This window comes from Schistocerca piceifrons, chromosome 2 (assembly GCF_021461385.2).
Source record: "Schistocerca piceifrons isolate TAMUIC-IGC-003096 chromosome 2, iqSchPice1.1, whole genome shotgun sequence".
NCBI classification, from domain to species: domain Eukaryota; kingdom Metazoa; phylum Arthropoda; class Insecta; order Orthoptera; family Acrididae; genus Schistocerca; species Schistocerca piceifrons.
The window spans coordinates 1,093,495,689-1,093,516,851 of record NC_060139.1 but is presented as its reverse complement, the minus strand read 5'-3'; the positions used below and the strand labels follow the sequence as shown (position 1 = coordinate 1,093,516,851).

The window sequence follows — 21,163 nt, the reverse complement described above, 5'->3', positions numbered from 1 at the left end:
AAATATTTGTGGGGGACAATCTATAAGGTGGATCGAAATGGAAAGCTTGAACTTTCTTTAATGCCAAGAATATAGGGTAAGACACTATCACACAGCAATGGTCAAACTGAATTTGCTATACAGATGAGTAGATGCACTATTCATGGCTTGGATGGCATCTGTATTACACATCTGTTCTCATTCTGTACTCAGCTGGTATCGATAGGTTATATCTGTGCTGCGCTTTGCTTTGCTGGAGTACTGGCTATTCTTCATGTTTTAATGGCGCCGTTAATACATTGTGATTAAACGAATATTGAACCATGCTAATTGGGATTACTCTATCCAATGTGAAATATTGTATCTTTGATCGCTACAATAGTAAATGAAAGGAAAGCAAAGCAGTGTACAGTATTATGTATTAGCATATAATATTATAGTTGGAATGTGCTTTTATCTGTATGCAGTCTCACGTGTGTCGGCTTGGAATCCTCTGTTATAGTGCGACATCTGCCGTAATCGGAAATAAAAATTATTCAATATTTTATTACGCGATTCCCTGCTCAAATTCTCCTACTCACGGTGGTCTACATTTGTCTTTTGGATAGCGATGTTGCATAAGTATAGAAGGTGGGTAGCTGGTACGTCAGTTTCTAGAGTCAAGTGCAGGTGAGTTGGATATTCAAGTTAGCCTCTGCAAAACAAATATCAGAGTACAAATATCATTTCTCTTACATGAGGCAGAGAGAGAAGTACTGGGAAAAACTGGAAAGCGTTTTAAGAAGTTTTAAAAATCCTATTATAGTTGAAAAATATCTCTATTCGTCTGTGTATTAAAACAAAAAAGGTGGGAGAGATAGTTGTAGACCCTAACATCTAAGCTTGTGAGTCAAGAGCTACAGAAACTACTGTGTTTCAACAACGTGTGCTGTATCACATGTCAGTGTATCAGAATATACACTGAAGCCCCGAAGAAACTGGTACAGGCATGGGTATTCAAATACGGAGATATGTAAACAGACAGAACATGGCGGTGCGGTCGGCAACGCCTTTATATGACAACAAGTGTCTGGCGCAGTTAAGTGTCAGTATGAGAACCATTCAACGAAACATTATAGATATGGGCATTTGGAGCCGAAGGCCGATTCGTGTACTCTTGATGACCGCATGATACAAAGCTTTACGCCTCGCCTCGACCCGTCAACAGCGACACAGGACTGTTGATGACTGGAAACATGTTACTTGGTCATACGAGTCTCGTTTCAAATTGTATCGATCACATTGAGGTGAACTTCTATGGGCACAACTTTATGAAACGATGGACCCTCATGTCAGCTGGTGGAGGCTCTGTAATGGTGTGGGGAGTGTGCAGTTTGAGTGATATGGGACCCCTGATACCTTAGATACGACTCTGACAGGTGACACGTGCCTAAGCATCCTGTATGATCACTTGCCTCCACTCATGTCTATTGTGCATTCCGACGGACTTGGCCAATTCCAGCAGGACAGTGTGACAGCCCACACGTCCAGAATTGCTACAGAGTGTTTCCAGGAACACTCTTCTAAGTTGAAACACTTGCGCGCGTCACCAAACTCCGCAGACATGAACATTATTGATCATATTTGGGATGGCTGTTCAGAAGAAATCTCCACCCCCTCGTACTCTCAAGGATTTAGGGACAGCCCTGCAGGATTCATCATGTCAGTTCCCTGGAGCACTACTTCAGACATTATTCGAGTCCACGCCACGTCGTGTTGCGGCACTTCTGCGTTCTCGCGGGTGCCCTGCACGGTATTAGGCAGGTTATATGTTTCTTATGCTCTTCAGCGTACATTTTAGCCAACCGCTATTTAGTTTGCTCTGCTAAGATAAGGGCTTGGATTGCTCTGCAATTCACAACTTGTGAGCGGCAGGTACTCTGTAATATCGGATTATTTGATCCCTTAAATTACACATACTACTGATCGCCAGAGCATTACTGACTACATACAGTGCTCTACAATAGAAGACATTGGCATAATCATCATTTCTCGTTTAAATATTGTAAAACCGATGTAAAAAGGATTGCTGTGCACATCTTGCCACAGAGGGGTGATAGAATGTTAATAATGTCCCACTTCTAAAAAATGGTTCAAATGGCCCTGAGCACTATGGGACTTAACATCTGAGCTCATAAGCCCCCTATAACTTAGAACTACTTAAACCTAACCAACCTAAGGACATCAAACACACCCATGTCCGAGGAAGGATTAGAACCTGCGACCGTAGCTGTCTCGCGGTTCCAGACTGCAGCGCCTAGAACCGCTCGGCCACCGCGGCTGGCTGTCCCACTTAGATTGAAGGCTTGATGTCTCCTTGGTGCAACCAGTTGCCTGTGTACTGACTGGAATATGGTGGCCACATCGTTCCTGGCATACAAAGCGAGGGTCAATGACTTACGTAGACACCCATCCCAGTGTGTTCATAGTGGCGCTAATATACCAATGGGCCAGTGGCTGCTTCGTGGCCAACATAGATGCAGTAAAGGCAATAATAAGCCCGTTGTGATGGAGGCAAAGGCAGTGCTGGCATGTTGGGCGAGGCAGTACTCTCCGGTGAGGCAATCTTTGATATGTGATGGAGCTCTCCAAGGCGTGGTACTTGTATAAATCAGGGGTGTCCAACTTACGGCCCATTTATGTAATGAATGAATCCATTCTCTGTTATACACGAGGGTCATTCAATAAGTAGTGCCCCACATTTTTTTCTCAGAACATATTTATTGTTAAGAGTTAGAATTTGGTGACGTCAACATGTCTTGTCCATGTCCTATTTTTCTACATAGTCTCCATCATATTCTATGACAGTACACCGACGTTGTGGAAGAGTATGTAGGCCCTGCTGGTAAAAGCTCTCGTCCTGTAGGCGTAGCCGTGTTTTCACTGCATGACCGACACTCTCGACATCTTCAAAGTGTGTTCCCCGTAGAGAATCTTTAAGCGGCCCAAAGAGATGGAAGTCCGAGGGCGCCAGGTCTGCACTGTAGGGTGGGTGAGGCAGAGATGTCCAACCCAATTTGGCGATGTATTCCCAGGCTCTCAGCCGCGCGGGGTAGCCGCCGAGCGGCTCCCCACGTCAGAGGTTCGAGTCCTCCCTCGGGCATGAGTGTGTGTGTCGTACTTAGCGTAAGTTGGTATAAGTTACGGTATACTGATAATTTTTACTTATGGACCGTCTGACAGCAACTGAATAAAACACAATTTTAGTGACATACGCGTTTCGCCTTTATTTTCTGCAAGGCATTATCAGTGGCAGGTTGCATGGACAATTTCTTACATATTACGCTCATGTTGCATTTTTGGTGTTGTTCTTCTTCTTATGAATGGCAATTTGTGGTTTTTCCCCACATTCCACAGGCACTATGAACTGAACGCTTGTTTCAATGCAATGTTTTGGTTTCTAACGCGTATGGACTTAAATTGTGTTTTATTCAGTTGCTGTCAGACGGTCCATAAGTAAAAATTATCAGTATACCGTAGCATTACACGCAACTGAGGAAGACAGGACTACAAAAGTTGAAGATGTTAGTATAAGTTAGATTAAATAGTGTGTAAGCTTAGGGACCGACGACCTCAGCAGTTTGGTCCCATAAGACCTTACCACAAATTTTCAATTTCCCAGGCTCTCAGACTTGTGTGTGGGCATGCATTATCGTGTTAGAGCAAGATTTCTGCTAGATTCTTGTCCGAGCTAACACTCCAGGAACGGTTCTTGAGTTTATTCAGAATCTTCAGTATCTCTCTGTATTGATGGTTGACCCTCTTGGCATCACATCTACGAGAATAACTCCATCCCAATCCCAGAAGAATGTCACCATGACTTTTCTGGCAGAGGAGGTTGTCTTGAATTTGTGGTACATGAGGATGATGCCACTCCACGGACTGCCTTTTTGCTTCTAGCGCAGAGTGGTGCAGCCAGCTTTCGTCCCCCGCAACGATCCGTGACAGAAAGTCCTCTCCGTCGGTCTCAAACGCTACAACAATTCAGATGACATGGCCTTTCTTTGAATCTTGTGGTCCGTTGTGAGCATTCATGGGACCGATTGTGAGCACCCCTTTGAATATTCGAGAGTCTCGATCATTGCAGACTCACTTGCAATGCTGACCGACAACTGTAGAGCCAATTGTCGAGTTGCGATGCGGCTGTCGTCACGAATAACGTCATCCGCACGATTCGGCATGTCTGGAGCAGTGTCTGTGACTGGACGCCCCGAGCGTGGCTGGTCATGGAGCTCTGTTCCTGCATTTCCTGAGGCTGTAATTTTCTTTACCCATCGTCCAACTGTACTCCTATCAACTGCAGCATCGCCATACACTGCACACAAACATTTACGGATGTTCACCACGGTTTCTATCCCTGCACACAAGAATTCAATAACAACACGCTGCTTGTAACGTGAGTCGTATGTAGACACCATTTTGATGCTGTACTACGGCTCTGCATCTGCCACAACGTTTGGAAACTTCACCGGCGCACAGACGAAACATCAAATGTGAGGTACCAACAAGGACGTTTGTCTATGTATATTAATGGCTTTTTTTAAAAAAAATGTGGGGCATTACTTACTGAACGACCCTCGTCCATTACTGTCCTGTTGTGAAGAAAGTTGATAGGCATTACGCCTTATTATATATCGATGGGCCTAGCATCCCAGTAAGCATCAAAGCTGGGAACGGAATTGCAGGTTTCTGTCAGACGCCGATAGGGGTCACGCGGGATCCTGCAGACTCGATGGAGCGGGCCGCTAAGCCCCGCCTGCAGTGGCCCTGGACTACGAGCGCCCTCTCCCCCGCAGTGCAGGATGTCTGGCAGCAGCCACACAGCCCACGCGCCCTCGGACGTGACGCTATGCAGACACTGCCTAGTTGTGACTCTGAGACATCACTCGTGCTTTAGATCTGAGAGTCTGTCCCTTTTTAACACTCAGAGCCTGGCTGTATTTCTCGCTGCATTATTTGTAATAAGTCTTTGTACACCTGGAGAAAGACAAGTTACGTAAACCTTCTGTTTACTGCTTTAACTTGTTTGCTAATCATTTCTGCTCCTGTAGAGCTTTACTACAACAACAGTTGCCACACCGCTTTGTAGCGCACCTACCCTTACCATCGTGTGTAAGTCATACACAACACATTATATAGTGAATAATTACGTTTGTTGACATTATAAGCATTGCTACAAAAGTTCCTTTGCCCCTATAGAATGAAGTTATTACATAATGAATAAATAACGTAGCGGATGTTATAAACTTTGCTATGGGAGACCCTTTGTGCAGCATTATATCTCGTGTATGTATTTATGTAGGTGGATCAGACTTATGATGCTGTGTCTGCAGTGTCAAGTGGTCGAGACACAGGCGTACTACGTATTTTAAGATGAGAAGAGCCTTCATTTTGAAGTAGAGCAGCGTTCTTTGGTAGTTGCCACCTGTCTGCGTCACCACGTTTAAAATGCAGTGATTTTGTTTGGAGACTCTATACTATGAGGACTCTGAATGTGTTGATAAAAGAGAGAGTGAGTAGTCCGCAGGAGCTGATATCATAGCACACACAGTGGAGCTGTGTGACATGCAGTGCCTCCTAAGTGTCGAGGAAGCTCTGTGACAGAGGTGACACCATATCCACAGTATGTTTTCTGCACTACAGTACTACACACACACACACACATCAGTAAGTACAACATAATGTATTGATATTGTGATGACCAGTTTCTTATGTTTCTTAAAACAAACTTATAATTGTACATTACTGCTGTGCTTGTGGTTACTGCTCTTCCCCATTTGAAGCCTGGTTTCTTGGTATGGAGTTATACTATCAGATTATTTGTAAAAGTTATGATCGTGTGTTAGCTCCGTGCTGGTGTTCCCTGGAGAAATTAAGATAAAGCAACCATGCATCAGCCAATAGAAAAATGCACATTTTAATTTTGCATCATATTTTCCAGTCAATACGAAAACGAGGAGTCGGGGAAGAAGGGAGCGAGTGTGGGTGTGGTGGAGGCTAGCCATTTTGTTTACATATGGGTCTTGCAATGTTGTACAGAGATGGTGTTGAGTGGAAGGATATTGAGCAACAAATTTACTAACATTTTTATTAAAAATACAAACCAGTTCCTTAAAACATAGAAAATAATGCAAGACAATGTGAGCAGCTACCCCTGGAATTAATTAAATTTATTTCCAACAACACAATTCTTGTAGATATTACATGACTTTCAGAAATGACTGAATGCAATTTAAAAAATTATTTTTTGGGAACAACATTAAGTTAAAAACATTGATAGGCGCTTAGCCCAGAGGTCTCAGCAGTTAACAAGCCTATAAAATTAACCTGCATATTCAACATTACAAGTTTCAAAAACGTATTGAAAATAGCTAACAGGTCATTAACATCAGTCAACCACTATCACGTGACAGTTAGCAGATAATTAGATGGAAGATCACTGGGTCCAAGCAGGCAGAATAACCTGACAACACTAAATTCAAACTAAGATACAAGTGGGAGTTGCAGAGCCAAGCAATTTCTCTTTCGTCATTCAAGCATTTATAGCGATCGCAACTAACCAGATACACGTTGTCAGTAAAAGTATTTATCATACCCACGCCTCTTTAGCTGGATCCACAATATAGACAACAGATACATATAGATATCCTATAATATACAAATAACTAATTAACCCTTTGCATTTGTAACGCAAATAGACACTGTAAATACACTTGAAAAAGTCGAAAGTTGTGCGTGAGGTACCTGATTCGTAAATAAACAACAAATTTTGTTATAGATGCGAACTAACTTAGTCAAATAGCTGAAGCATCGGTACTTTAGTCACATGCACTCACAGACACGTAACTTGAGTGAGACCATTTAAAGCATTTGTGAATGAAGATGTTTACATGTCATGACGGATAGCCAGCATGGCAAAATAGAATATCCTCTATGCGCCACAACATCATCATGCACATGTTAATTGTCGGCTCACCATAATTTCTTACAGACCGAAGTGTAATTTGAGAACTGCTCAACCAAAGCTGGCATCAAGCAGCTGCTATGACCAGTTTGCTAAGACTCAGAAACCAACCACGTGCCCCTGCTCCCAGTTCTTGAAATTGACAGACAGGAACCCAAACCGGCAGCACAGTGGGCACAGGATTCTTGCAAATTCAAATCCCGAGAACCATCATGTAGAGGTAGCTTTTTTAAAGAGCGATTTTCATGGACCAGACTACATTAAATCCAGCCGGACCCATAGTGACCAAAATTGAAATTTATAGCAGCGCAACAAAGATACTGTCGCGCACAGTATCCCGGCGTTTACTTCAGCTGCTATCAAACACGCCGTTCAACCGCCCATCACTTCAAGAGCGCCCCTATAGCAGCGACAGCGCTTAAATGCTAGCCCACAGACAAACCCTCTAGGCGACAAACCACTCGAGAAGCTATTCCGTGCACAGAGGCTAATAATGAGTGGGAACTATCGATATCGAAACGTGTCCACACAGCACATATCTAAAGACTATTTTGTTTTCATGACGGCACCAGCCGTGTAATTGGTTTGTCTGTGACAGTGATGTAATTGTTTACGTAACTATGGTAGACTAAGTAAGTGATTTGGAGATATGGCAACAATGCAGTCTGAGTCAACTCTCCTGACCAACAGAATAATGCCCATTTTAATTTCTCCTCAATTTGAGTCACCCAACTGGACTTGAATGGTGAGGAGAAGGGGAGGGGGACTGACCTTGAATCTTGTTGTGGTGGGCAGGAGAGCCAACACCGTGTTACTAGAGGAGGCCGAAATGCACGCGTTTTAGCTCACGCAGGCTGGAGTGAGGTCTGATACAGGACAAGGAAATTAGAATTTAGAAAAACGGACGTAGTTGGTGGAATCCTTAACTTTAATCCATTAATGATGAACGTCGGTCTTGACGGTACATGATTCACAATATCAATACTAACTGATAATGGTGCCTTGCTAGGTCGTAGCAAAATGACGTAGCTGAAGGCTATGCTAAACTATCGTCTCGGCAAATGGGAACGTAAGTAGACAGTGAACCATCGCTAGCAAAGTCGGCTGTACAACTGGGGCGAGTGCTAGGAACTCTCTCTAGACCTGCTGTGTGGCGGCGCTCGGTCTGCAATCACTGATAGTGGCGACACGCGGGTCCGGCGTATACTACCGGACCGCGGCCGATTTAAAGGCTACCACCTAGCAAGTGTGATGTCTGGCGGTGACACCACAGATCTCACATAGATGTTTGTTTACATAAGAATATTTGGCAACAATGCAGGCTGAGACAGAAAGTACCCTACCCCCTGCTAACAATTAGGGTTGAATTTTCTGTTATGAGTAGTCTCAGGTAGCACCTTATGAAGACAACAAATCCTGTTGTCCAAATATTGTGTGACACTGATATGTGGCGGACATATGAGGGTGTCAACAGATGGCTGTGAAAGCCTGAAAAATTACAAGGAACTCTATGGGGAGGAGATGTACTAAAATATCAAGAAGTTGGACAAGCTTTGACAAAGGGAAGCGAGGATGCTGAGTTTTCTGTTTCCTCCTGAGGTGTCAAGATGGAGAATTAGTACAAGTTTTCGCTAGGATGAAGCACCTCATCAACTCCAGAGCGGCGAACAGGATAAAATGTCAGGTGAGCATAGTAGTTGTGAAGGAAAGGTTTCGAAATAGAGGCCACAGACTGGATGTGATTGTTGGGGAGCTTTTACCTGTATACGGCGGCCTCTCTAGTAGATAATAGTTGAGACTGGATATACAGTGCCTCTTGGTCCCCAGCAGAGTGCACCAGTGTGCTAGTCTTCGAAGTTTCACGTTATGTGTAAGGGGCACATGAGATGGAAGATATCCTCACTGTGATGAGATGAAATTAAGTGGCAAGCAGTTTGATGCCACCACCTTGAAGGTACTCAACTTCGCAAATACTGCTAGGAATGTGCGTATTTCAAGTGTCATTAGTGCCATGGAGCAAGTAACGAATGAACTACCACAAAATGTGGCAGAAGAAATCGGCCGGGAGACCCGCAGAGTGATCAGCAAGACAAAAATCTTCAAAATCAAACATTTCCAGTGATGAGAACCAGCGCTCAGGAAGCTGCAGGCAGGCAGCAGCACCATGGATTTGGCAGCAGACAAAGGGAACTCCACTGTCGTTATGCAGCAGACTGATTATGATGAGACAGTTCGTCATCTTCTATAGGACCCAACTTACAGACGTTTGCAATGTGACTAGGTGGTCAGAGTGGACAAGAAGACAAGGGCTCTCTTGATTGCAACAGGTGTGCCTTACAAAGTTATCAAACAAGTACGATCTAGAGCGCTTAGAGCGCTGTTTCCACCTAAACTGTATGGACTATGGAAAGAACACAAGAATGGTGTGCCACTAAGCCCAACTGGAAGCAACACCAGCGCATGAATGTACACAAATGCTTAGAATTTGAAGGAAATGCTATGCACATATGGCGGGAAATATATTCATCTTCGAGGACATTTTGCCATGTCTCAGAAAACTACATACCATGGAATCTGATACAACAGTCAGTTTCGATGGTGTCTCCCTGTTTACTAAGGTACCACTGAAAGACTCAATGGATCTAATTGCAGAGAAATTTGTTGCTGCTCTAATGGACCCATTCAAGCATATACTAAAATTTTTTGCTATATTTGGGCCGGAATAACTACGAGACAGAAGGAGTGGCCATGGTCTCCAGTCTCTACCAACCTGCTCATGGGAAAATTTGAGGAGGAAGCATTATAGATGGCTAGATGGTAACCCATATGCGTCTTCAGGTACATGGGTGTTACTTTTGTGATCTGGCTTGGTGGTAGGGAGAGCTCAGTGAGTTTTCGGAGCATCTTAACTTACAACACTCAAATACAAAGTTCACCATGAAACTGGAAAGGATGGTCAGCTGCTGTTTCTGGATGTAGTGGTCAAAAGAACAGCAGATGAGTCGTTTGGGCACAGCGAGCATTGAAAACCAACACTCTGTTTTATACATGCAAGCTAGCAGCTGTCATCACCCAGTGCAGAAGAACGGAGTTCTAAAACATTGTGCCACACACCTTGTCAGACCAAGATAGTTCGACATCGTAATTAGAGCATCGCCGTTCAGTTTTCTGCAAGAATAGATATACAGTCGAACAGATTCAGAGGGCGTTTCAATCAGCCACTTTGCCACACATAAAGTTGAACAAGAAGATGAACCAAAGAGTATGGATTTCTTAATATGGAATCTATTTGCGCCGGGATTCTCCGGAAGCATAACACCAAATATGTGTTCTGTCCAGCGACCAAAACAAGAGGACTATTGGGAAATGTGAACTCGGTCCTCGATTTACGAAAATGAATAATTCATGGTACACCTTGCCCATGTGGCATGTCAGGTATTGAGCAAACAACTATAACAGTGGACATGAGAAGCCAAGAGCCTCAGAGACAGATATGACTGTGATAGGCAACTAAATTATCCATTGTTGAGCACTTCCTGGAACTCAATCATACCATGATATATGAAGAAACAAGGGTTCTGACACGGACTACTAAATACTGGGGCAGTGTTACAAGAGAGTCAACTGAGGTAAAGAAGGTAGAAAACCCCATGAATCGCGACACAACCTCAGCAAAGCCTGGGATCCTGCACTGGAGCTGTTAGGAATACATCGGTTCCAGCAGCAGAACTCAACAAAAAGAAGATTTGAGAAAGTGCATATGGAGAATAAACTGCAGACAGAGCAATATTGCAAAATTCTGATAACAGAACGCCAGATCGCTGTCAGTCGCACTGGACCGAAAACGGAACGTCAGCTCGCCGCCACGCACATTGAAACGAAGACGGAACATCTCAGGACATTTCTAGAGGGAACGGACTGCAAAAGGACCGCTAGAACCGACAATAGAGGGGGAAGGCCATAAAATAGTGGACCCGTTCCAGAAGACGAAAGTCTCGCATAGCACCTGAAGAAGGCAACGAGCCACGTTGTAGAACTATTGTGCATAGAGAACACTGGTATCCCATAGAACACTCAGCAGCTCAAGATGGATTAGTGGTGTTCGTGTTTAGCGTTGCTACAAGTTCTGGTACTACATATAATAGGCGAGAAGAGCATCAGATGTTGAGTAATGCTGTGAAGAACATGTAGATGCAGCGCAATCATCTGGGACAGCGTTATCAGCGACTGACAGAGTTTGAAAGGGGCCTCATTGCGGGTCTCCACTTTCCCAGTTGATCAAATTGTGCGGTGCCCAGATTTGATGGGCCTTCAGATGTGACAGTGGTCTAAAAGTGGACTGCATGGGAACGCGAGAGTAGGCATGCTCGTCTTCAAGGTTCCAGTCACCACCTCAGAGATGCATCGCCATATTATGCACCAAACACATCGTAGCCCTCCATATCTGCATCTGCCACCCGAGAACAAGTAATGGCCTTCCTGCAGCATTCTGCCTTGTCCCACTACCAGACACCAGACTAGAGAATTACCATCCCATGCACGGGCTGCTGTTAACACCACAGCACACACGACTGTGTGTGGAGCAGTGCTGTGATTGGGAAGTTGAACTGCTGACGAATGGCATCGCACTGTGTTCAGTGACGAGCTGTGGTCTTGCACCATCTTGGATGACCAACGTCTGTGAGTGTGGCAGTGACCTGGGGAGAGAGCCCGTTCTTCCAATGTTTCAGAGAGGCACAGTGGTGTTACTCGTGGCGCCATGGTGTGGGAATCCATCGGGTATGGCTTCATGTCACACCTGGTACTGACTGAGGAAACTCTGACGGCACAAAATTACATAACGGATGTCCTGCATCCTTATGTACCAACTCTAATGCTGCAGTATCATGGTGCAGTTTTTCAACAGGATAATGCTTATTATTCAGTGAAATATGTCTCTATAAACTGTCTGAATGATGATTAGGCACTCCCGTTGCCAACAAGAGCATGTACCAGCTCCGAAGACAGCTTCGTCCCAGTGGCATTATGCTGGGATGTTAAGTTTTAAGGATCAGTTACAACAATGGTGGGCCAGCTTGTTTCAGGAGAGGATACTCCCATGATGCGAGTTCGGTCTGAGCAGCCAAATGTTACGTCCTCGCTGCTAGTGATAAATGGGTGGATGGTGGACAAAGGGACCTAGACAGGTAAGCACACGACGGCACTTTAAATAAATATATTGTACTCAACTTGTGGGTGAAGAAATGCTACTCTGTTGACGTGGCAGACGCGCCTAGGCAGAAGCAGAGGCCGATAACAGGCGTGCATCCAAGTACACTGAGCTTGCCAGTAGAGCTAACTATCAACAACTCGGTGTAACGTTGTGTGCCAGCCAGGAACTCGAAGTAATCTTGAACTAGAAGAGCGGTGTCCAGATGCCCGCCGGTCTCGGCGTTCTTCATTGGTCTGCGACTTGGAGGTTCTTCATTGGTGGCGATGTTTCATGCGCCGCTCCCGGCGCTTGCAGGAATCTTCAAGACACTGGCTCTGGCAGTGTGTATGAGGTATGATACTATAGATATAAGGTTGTATGCATCCATTCGCCCAAGAATCAGTGCTTGCATTCAGGCAGAGATGGTGAGACGTCATGTTGATATGTGAATTAATACTGACAAATACATTGTAAAGTCGGCTCCATTTTGTAACCACTGAAATCTACGTCTACATCTACATACATGCTACGCAAGTTGCCATATGGTGCGTAAGAAAGGGTATCTTGTACCACTACTAGTCATTTCCTTTCCTGTTCCACTCGAAAAGAGCCCAAGGTAATACCTTTGTATCAGCCCTAATTTCTCTAATCTTTGCCGTCGATACGTTGGTGGTAGCTGAATCTTTCTGCAATGAGTTTCAAATGCCATTTCTCTAAATTTTCTCAGTATGTTCCTGGAGAGAAACGTCGCCTTTCCACCAGGGATTCCCTTTTGAGTTTCCGAAGCGTCTTCGTAGTACTTGCGTGCGGGTCAAACCTACCTGTAACAAATCTAGCAGCCTGCCTCGTAATTGCTTCGATGTCTCGCTTTAATGCGACATGGTGCGGAACCCACGCACTGCAACAGTACTTAACAATGGGTCTCACTATTGTCCTCCATGCGGTCTTCTTCACATATGCCCCGTTCTTTCCTCAAATTCTCCAAGTATACAGAAGCCGACCATTCGCCTTCCCTACTACAATCCGTATAAGCTCCTTCCATTTCAAAGCTTCTTCCATTTCATGTGGCTTTGGAACACTATCAGTGAGCACAGCACGGATGCTGTATTCGACCATTATGGTTTGGTTTTCCTACTCATCTGCAATAACTTACATTTTTTTAAATTTAGAGCTACCTGTCATTCATTAGAACAACTAGAAATTACGTCCAAGTGATCTCGTATCCTCCTACTCTTCTACAGTCACTCAACGACGACACTCTCCCGCGCATCAGACCGTCATCAGCAAACAGTTGCAGATTGCTGCTCACCCTTTCCGTCAGATGGTTTACATATATAGAGAGTAATAGCTTTCCTGTCACACTTCAGTGGGGCACTCCTGACGATACCCTTGCCTCCGATGAACACTCGCCGTCGGGAACAACGTACTTGGTTCCGTTACTTAACAAGTCTTGGAGCCACTCAAATTTCTGGGAACCCGTTTCCCATGGTCGTACCTTCGTTAACTGTCTGCAGTGGGGCACCATGTCAGACGGTTTTCGAAATCTTAGGAATATGGAATCTTCCTGTCGCGCTTCATCCATGGTTCGTAGGATATCATGTGAGAAAAGGGCAAGCTGTGATTTCTAAATACGTAATGATTCGTGTACTAAAGCTTTCCTGACGAAAGAAAATTTATTGCGTTCTAAATGACAATATGCCGAAGAATTCAGTAGCAAATCAATGTTAGGGCTATTGATTTGTAATTATGCGGCTCCATTCTCTTACCCTTCTTATATATACGAGTCATCTGGATTTTTTTCCAGTCGCTTGGGACTTTGCCTTGCGCGAAAGATTCGCGCTAAATGCAAACTAAGTAAAGGGCTAATGCCGTAGAGTACTCTTTATGAAACAGAACTGGGATTCCATCCGGGCCTGGTGACTTAAATGTTTACAAAAGCTGATTCTTTGCGCCAGACACGGCTACTACTATGTCGTCTATACGGGAGTCTCTGCGATTATCAAAGGACGGTGCGTTTGTTCGACCCTCGTACGTGAACGATTTCTTAAACGCGAAATTTAAGACTTTTCTATTGCCACAGCTGACTGCTGTACGAGTGACTGGATAGAAACTTTCGACCCGCTTAGTTATTTTGCGTGGGACTACAATTTTCTCGGCTTGCCAGCAAGATGTTTTGCTAAGGTGTGACGGTGATAGTATCTGGACGCTTCACGCATCGATCATTCTAGAAACGCACTAATCTTTACCAACGTTTGCGTGTTCTGGAGGAGACTAGTGTTCAACGTCCCGTCAAGAACGAGGTCGTTAGGGACGGAGCGCAAGTTCGGATTAGGGAAGGATGGGGAAGGAAACCGGCCGTACCCTTTGAAAGGAACAGTCTTTCCGTTTGCCTCACGCGGTTTAGGGAACTCATGTAGGACCTGCATCTGGATGACCGGACGCGGGGTCGAACAGTCATACTGCTGTCCTCCTGCATGCGATCCCATTGTGCTAATCACTGAGCCACCTCGCTCTGTTTTCTGCGCGTTCTATTTTGAAACATAGGTGCAGTAGTTTTGTTTCCTTAGCATTTTCTGAGTTTTGTCATTAAACCACGGTACTCAAACCGTGAAGTTTCACTTCGCTTGTTCCTCCTCTGATGGATGGTTCACTGATTTTGTCAGGCAGTGTAATTAAGTTAAAACTATATGGGAGATGGCTGAAACACGAACTGCGAAATCAGTTAAGCAACGTGAGAACTTTGTTATTGATGAAAACTGCCAAATAAAGAAGGAAGCATTTAGTTAGCTAACGTAATCGGAGTTCAACGGATAAACCAGTAGAATATATTCAAGAAGCAATGCCACATACAAACACGCTTATCGTAGTTACTCCATGTTCTGTCAAGAAATGTAATTAACTCTCACGAAAGACAACGTTGTTACGGAGCTGATAATGTCTCAAGTTAAGTATTAAATCCTGTTCTTCACGTTCATGCAGTTTGTTCAGTGACATATGCGGTGTATCTCTATTGAATTTGATAATCCCAGACCGATTGAAATGCGCTATAACCATATCTCTTTACAGAAAAGATAGTAATAGATATTATTTCTAAACACTACTTACCTCTTTCTCGAAAGTACTGGAAACAGTTATGTAAGCAAGGTCCACAATTCATCTCTCTCAAAATAAGGAACTCTTAATTTGTGTTTCGATGTGCCCTCTCTCTACAGAACATGCTATTTTTCAATTAAGGAATTAGATCATATAAAATTTATATAACAAGATATTGTCAACTAGTATTGACTAGCAGTTAACAATACTCTCCTAATTACGCACAAAAGTTATTGCGTCATAGACCTTGCTAGTAAATGCCATTAATTGTCTCTATCTAAAAGAATGCAGAGTGTCGCATTAAGAGACTCAAGGAGCTGTACACAGTGAAACAGCATCTCAAGAAACGAGAATAGGCAGTACAGGTGTGCCACAGGGATCTATATTTATATTAATAATGTACCATTACATATGAAAGAAACAGAAATGGTTCTCTCGGAATATATAAATACTCGTATTTTAATCAAGCCTAAAAAAGATAATCAACACTTGAAATGTAAATGAAATTTTCTTTAAAATTCGTAACCGATTTTCGGCAAACAGAATGTGATTGAAGTTAGATAAACACAATGCGTTTACAGATGTTAGAAATCTTAACCGTCCAACCTCTGCAAATTTTGAGTTACAGTTAAAACCAGTTGTTCAGGATGAAATGTCAAAATACTGACTTAATTCGATAATGTTCATTCCCAAATGTCATATGACATCATGTTGTAGGGTAGCTGGTCGTTGAGGGACAAGTTGTTTACCTCCCCGACATCTGCAATATCTACTCTAGAACCACTTGTAGACAGGCCTTTCAACACTAATATTGGCATGGCAACAATAGCCTCACAGTACGCTTCTTAACTTACGAAGTATGTTTACAACAGACAATCACATCTCGGACGGAAGAGTAAAATTTACAAATATAATGCATGATACTAGAATCAGAAATTACTCATACCACGCACCATTCAATCTGATTGCAGTACAAAAAGGGCTGAGGAGTTCGGTCATAAGACTTTTGACCACCTACCCAATAATAAAAGGAATTTAATATTTGATGGAACTAACTAAATGATAAACAGATACAGACAAAAACAAAAAAAAAGAAAAAAAAAAGAAAAAGGAGCACCACGATGGAACTATCCGAATGGTATTATTGGTTCAAATGGCTCTGATCACTATGGGACTTAACTTCTGAGGTCATCAGTCCCCTAGAACTTAGAACTACTTAAACCTAACTTAACCTAAGGACATCCCACACATCCATGCCCGAGGCAGGATTCGAACCTGCGACCGTAGCGGTCGCGCGGTTCCAGACTGTAGCGCCTAGAACCGCTCGGCCACCCCGGCCGGCAATGGTATTATTAGTAGATCTTATATATTGACAAGCAAGGTATTACAGTTTCAGGAAAATTGAGTCATTTACACTGACGAGCCAAAACACTATGGCCACCTGATTAACACTTTGTTTGTCCGTCTTTGGAACGAAGAACACAACTGATTCTGAGTATCAGGCATCCGACAGTTTTTGGCAGGTTTGTGGATCTATGTGGTGTTAGATGTCTACGCAAATTTCATATAATTCGTGTAAATAACGGGTCGCTGACTTGCGTACGCGGTGATGGCGACCGATAGCGACCCAAATGGATTCCAAAAGATTTACATCAGGCGAATTTGGTCGCTGAGACATCAACGTGAGTTCACTATAACGCTCCTTAAACCACTGTGGCGCGTTCTAGCGCCGGAACACGGACAATTATACTGTTGAAAAAAAAAAAGGTTCAAATGGCTGTTAACACTATGGGACTTAACATCTGAGGTCATCAGTCCCCTAGAGTTAAAACTACTTAAACCTAATTAACCTAAGGACATCACACACATCCATGCCCGAGGCAGGATTCGAACCTGCGACCGTAGCAACAGCGCGGTAATTATACTGTTGAAAGATGACATCTCCGTCGGGGAAGACATCAAGCAAGAAGGGATACAGGTGGTTTGCAGTTGTCAGCCTGTCTTCGATTACTGCCGAAGGTCTCATGGAAGCGCAGTAGAATGTCCCCCATAGCACAACAGTGCTCTGACCAGCCTGCGTCCGTGCGCGCTGCACGTTTCGAGCCACCGTTCGCCTCGATGACGGCGTTTGTGGAGACGACCAGCTACCTAGTGTAGCAAAAACGTGATTCACCCTAAGACTCGACACGTTCCCATTGATCGACGGTGAAATACCGACTAATCAGTACCCTCTGCAATCGTAATTGGCGATGTCGTTGGCTCAACATGTGAACACGTAACCTGCTGTGGAGCTCCATGTTCAACAATGTACGATGAACGCTGCACTCCAGAACACTTGTGCGTGCACCAGCGTTGTGCTCTTCCTGGAGAATGGCACTGATCACCATCGTCCTTCTTTAGAGAGCAGACAAGCCTCCGAACCCCACGTTCTGTGAAGAGTCGTGGACGTCCAACGACTTAGCGCCTAGTGGTTGTTTCACTGTCCTTCTGCCTCTCTTCGCAGATGCTCATGGCAGTGGCCGAGAGCATTCGACCAGCTTCGCCGTCTTCGGGATACTTCTTCACTGGCTCTGCGTAATAATAATACATTGTCAAAGTCGCTTAACTCAATGGATTTCCCCACTTGCATCCAATATCTTCGCTAGGGTGATTGCCCGTCCTAGTCTGCTCCGCTTACATAACTTGGTTGCCGCGTTACGTGCTCGCAACGCCACCAAGGGCATCCATCGTTACGGTAGACAGTGTTCATAATAGCTTGGATTATCAGTGTATTCAAGAGAAAGAGCTTCACCAGTTGAGTAAGCCAATAACGATTTGGTTCATCTCTGGCACTTATGCAAGCAATTTATCGGTTTGACATTGATTGACAGAGTTGTTGGATGTCCTCCTGAAGGATATCGTGCCAAACTCTGGCCAATTGGTGTGGCATATCGTCAAAATCCCGAGACGCGTTCTCAGTTGGGGGAAGATCCGGCCGCCTTGCTGACCAAGATAGTGTTTGGCATGCATGATACAAGCAGTAGAAACTCTCGCCGTGAACTGGCGGTAGCTGCCTCTCTGCTCCAGACAAGTCTTCTGCTTGGACTCTCATTGACTGCAGTAGAACTGTCATCATTGGTGACTCTTGCTTATAACTGAGCCCCGATATCGAGCGACGGTGTGTCTGGATACGCCATACGGCCCAACAACCAGAAGTGATGGTCTAGGAAGCCATTTCTTTTCATACCACAACCCCTTTGGTTGTCATCTGCACCATCTTTACAGTACAGCGGTGCTTCGACGATATTTTGTTGCTGTACATGCAGGCCTTCGTGGCTTTACTTTGCAGCAATATTCTTATACGGCGAGAATTTCCACTGCTTGTCTTCGCGCTCACCAACAAGATCGTCGGAACTCTCCCCCATTGAAAACGTTTTGATTCGTGAAACTCTTTCTCCTGAATAAATCATATTATTTCTCTGAAATTGTAATCGTTTGTCTGCACGTGCACATCACAATATATATATATATATATATCTGAGAAAATATACTGTGACTGCAAAAGCGAATCTGCCTCCACATGATAGTGAGCGGCCGTAGTGTTGATCCACAGAGCCTCAAGGCATTTAAAGTAAACTTGCATGACAAGCGTTTAGTTACATTTCATTCATGTTACGATATATAAACTGAATGTTGTACACTCCTGGAAATGGAAAAAAGAACACATTGACACCGGTGTGTCAGACCCACCATACTTGCTCCGGACCCTGCGAGAGGGCTGTACAAGCAATGATCACACGCACGGCACAGCGGACACACCAGGAACCGCGGTGTTGGCCGTCGAATGGCGCTAGCTGCGCAGCATTTGTGCACCGCCGCCGTCAGTGTCAGCCAGTTTGCCGTGGCATACGGAGCTCCATCGCAGTCTTTAACACTGGTAGCATGCCGCGACAGCGTGGACGTGAACCGTATGTGCAGTTGACGGACTTTGAGCGAGGGCGTATAGTGGGCATGCGGGTGGCCGGTTGGACGTACCGCCGAATTGCTCAACACGTGGGGCGTGAGGTCTCCACAGTACATCGATGTTGTCGCCAGTGGTCGGCGGAAGGTGCACGTGCCCGTCGACCTGGGACCGGACCGCAGCGACGCACGGATGCACGCCAAGACCGTAGGATCCTACGCAGTGCCGTAGGGGACCGCACCGCCACTTCCCAGCAAATTAGGGACACTGTTGCTCCTGGGGTATCGGCGAGGACCATTCGCAACCGTCTCCATGAAGCTGGGCTACGGTCCCGCACACCGTTAGGCCGTCTTCCGCTCACGCCCCAACATCGTGCAGCCCGCCTCCAGTGGTGTCGCGACAGGCGTGAATGGAGGGACGAATGGAGACGTGTCGTCTTCAGCGATGAGAGTCGCTTCTGCCTTGGTGCCAATGATGGTCGTATGCGTGTTTGGCGCCGTGCAGGTGAGCGCCACAATCAGGACTGCATACGACCGAGGCACACAGGGCCAACACCCGGCATCATGGTGTGGGGAGCGATCTCCTACACTGGCCGTACACCACTGGTGATCGTCGAGGGGACACTGAATAGTGCACGGTACATCCAAACCGTCATCGAACCCACCGTTCTACCATTCCTAGACCGGCAAGGGAACTTGCTGTTCCAACAGGACAATGCACGTCCGCATGTATCCCGTGCCACCCAACGTGCTCTAGAAGGTGTAAGTCAACTACCCTGGCCAGCAAGATCTCCGGATCTGTCCCCCATTGAGCATGTTTGGGACTGGATGAAGCGTCGTCTCACGCGGTCTGCACGTCCAGCAGGAACGCTGGTCCAACTGAGGCGCCAGGTGGAAATGGCATGGCAAGCCGTTCCACAGGACTACATCCAGCATCTCTACGATCGTCTCCATGGGAGAATAGCAGCCTACATTGCTGCGAAAGGTGGATATACACTGTACTAGTGCCGACATTGTGCATGCTCTGTTGCCTGTGTCTATGTGCCTGTGGTTCTGTCAGTGTGATCATGTGATGTATCTGACCCCAGGAATGTGTCAATAAAGTTTCCCCTTCCTGGGACGATGAATTCACGGTGTTCTTATTTCAATTTCCAGGAGTGTACAAGTAGATTCTCAGTCATAGTGCTTTTTCTGTTGTAACCCTCGCTAGTTCAAAGAAATTGGCGCCTTCGTTACAATTTAGACGTGATTGTGACGCAAGAGTCATATTGGAGTTGAAAACATATTTCAAAAGGCTATACTCTCGTCACACCACTGATTCTTCTCGAACACTTTTTTTCTTATCGCAGTTACTTAAATTCATCGCACTGTTTCACAAAGTATCACATTCTTTAAAAGTATTTTAGCTTTTCTAACTGTACCAACACCAATATCAGTCTAGTAAGCAACATTTTATCAAATATTTAGCTTGGCATTACTAGTTATGCTTGTGTAAAGGTAGTTCAGTGTACTTGCCGGAGTCACTGGCTTCTCTTTGATACCAATCTTCTTCCAGAAAAGCTCGAATATGTTGGGCATGTTAGACTTTATGTAGTCATATGGTTCGGTGAAATTGTGGTATAAAATTCGGCTCCATCCACCAGTACTGCCCCACCTGTACACAGTGATCTGTATCTGCAACGATAACATAGCAAATCAGCAGAGAATTGTTCATCAACACCTTTGTCATTGAGGCCAGTAGGAAATTTAGCGGAAATATGTATAAATATTTAGTGTACTTCCAAAAATAACACACGGCGTGCAAGTGAAAAGAAAGAAGATGTAAAGAAAATTTTGTATCCGTTATTCAGCGAACAAAAGCGATTTAAAATTGCATCATACTTTCTTAAGCATTGCTGTGAAAGGTGTACACTATTCTGCAGTTTCAGTTGGATGTAGATATTCATCAAAAAAGAAAA

The 21,163-nt window shown here is 44.7% G+C and overlaps 1 protein-coding gene across 1 annotated transcript in view; it reads right to left on the bottom strand.

Annotated features, from left to right (window-relative positions):
- LOC124777766 overlaps positions 1–21,163 on the bottom strand; it is a 143,651-nt gene that overhangs the window by 60,283 nt on the left and 62,205 nt on the right. The window contains exon 3 of the mRNA XM_047253269.1: positions 20,721–20,879. Coding sequence (XP_047109225.1) covers positions 20,721–20,879 — 159 coding nt within the window. The remainder of the gene's footprint in view (positions 1–20,720; positions 20,880–21,163) is intronic.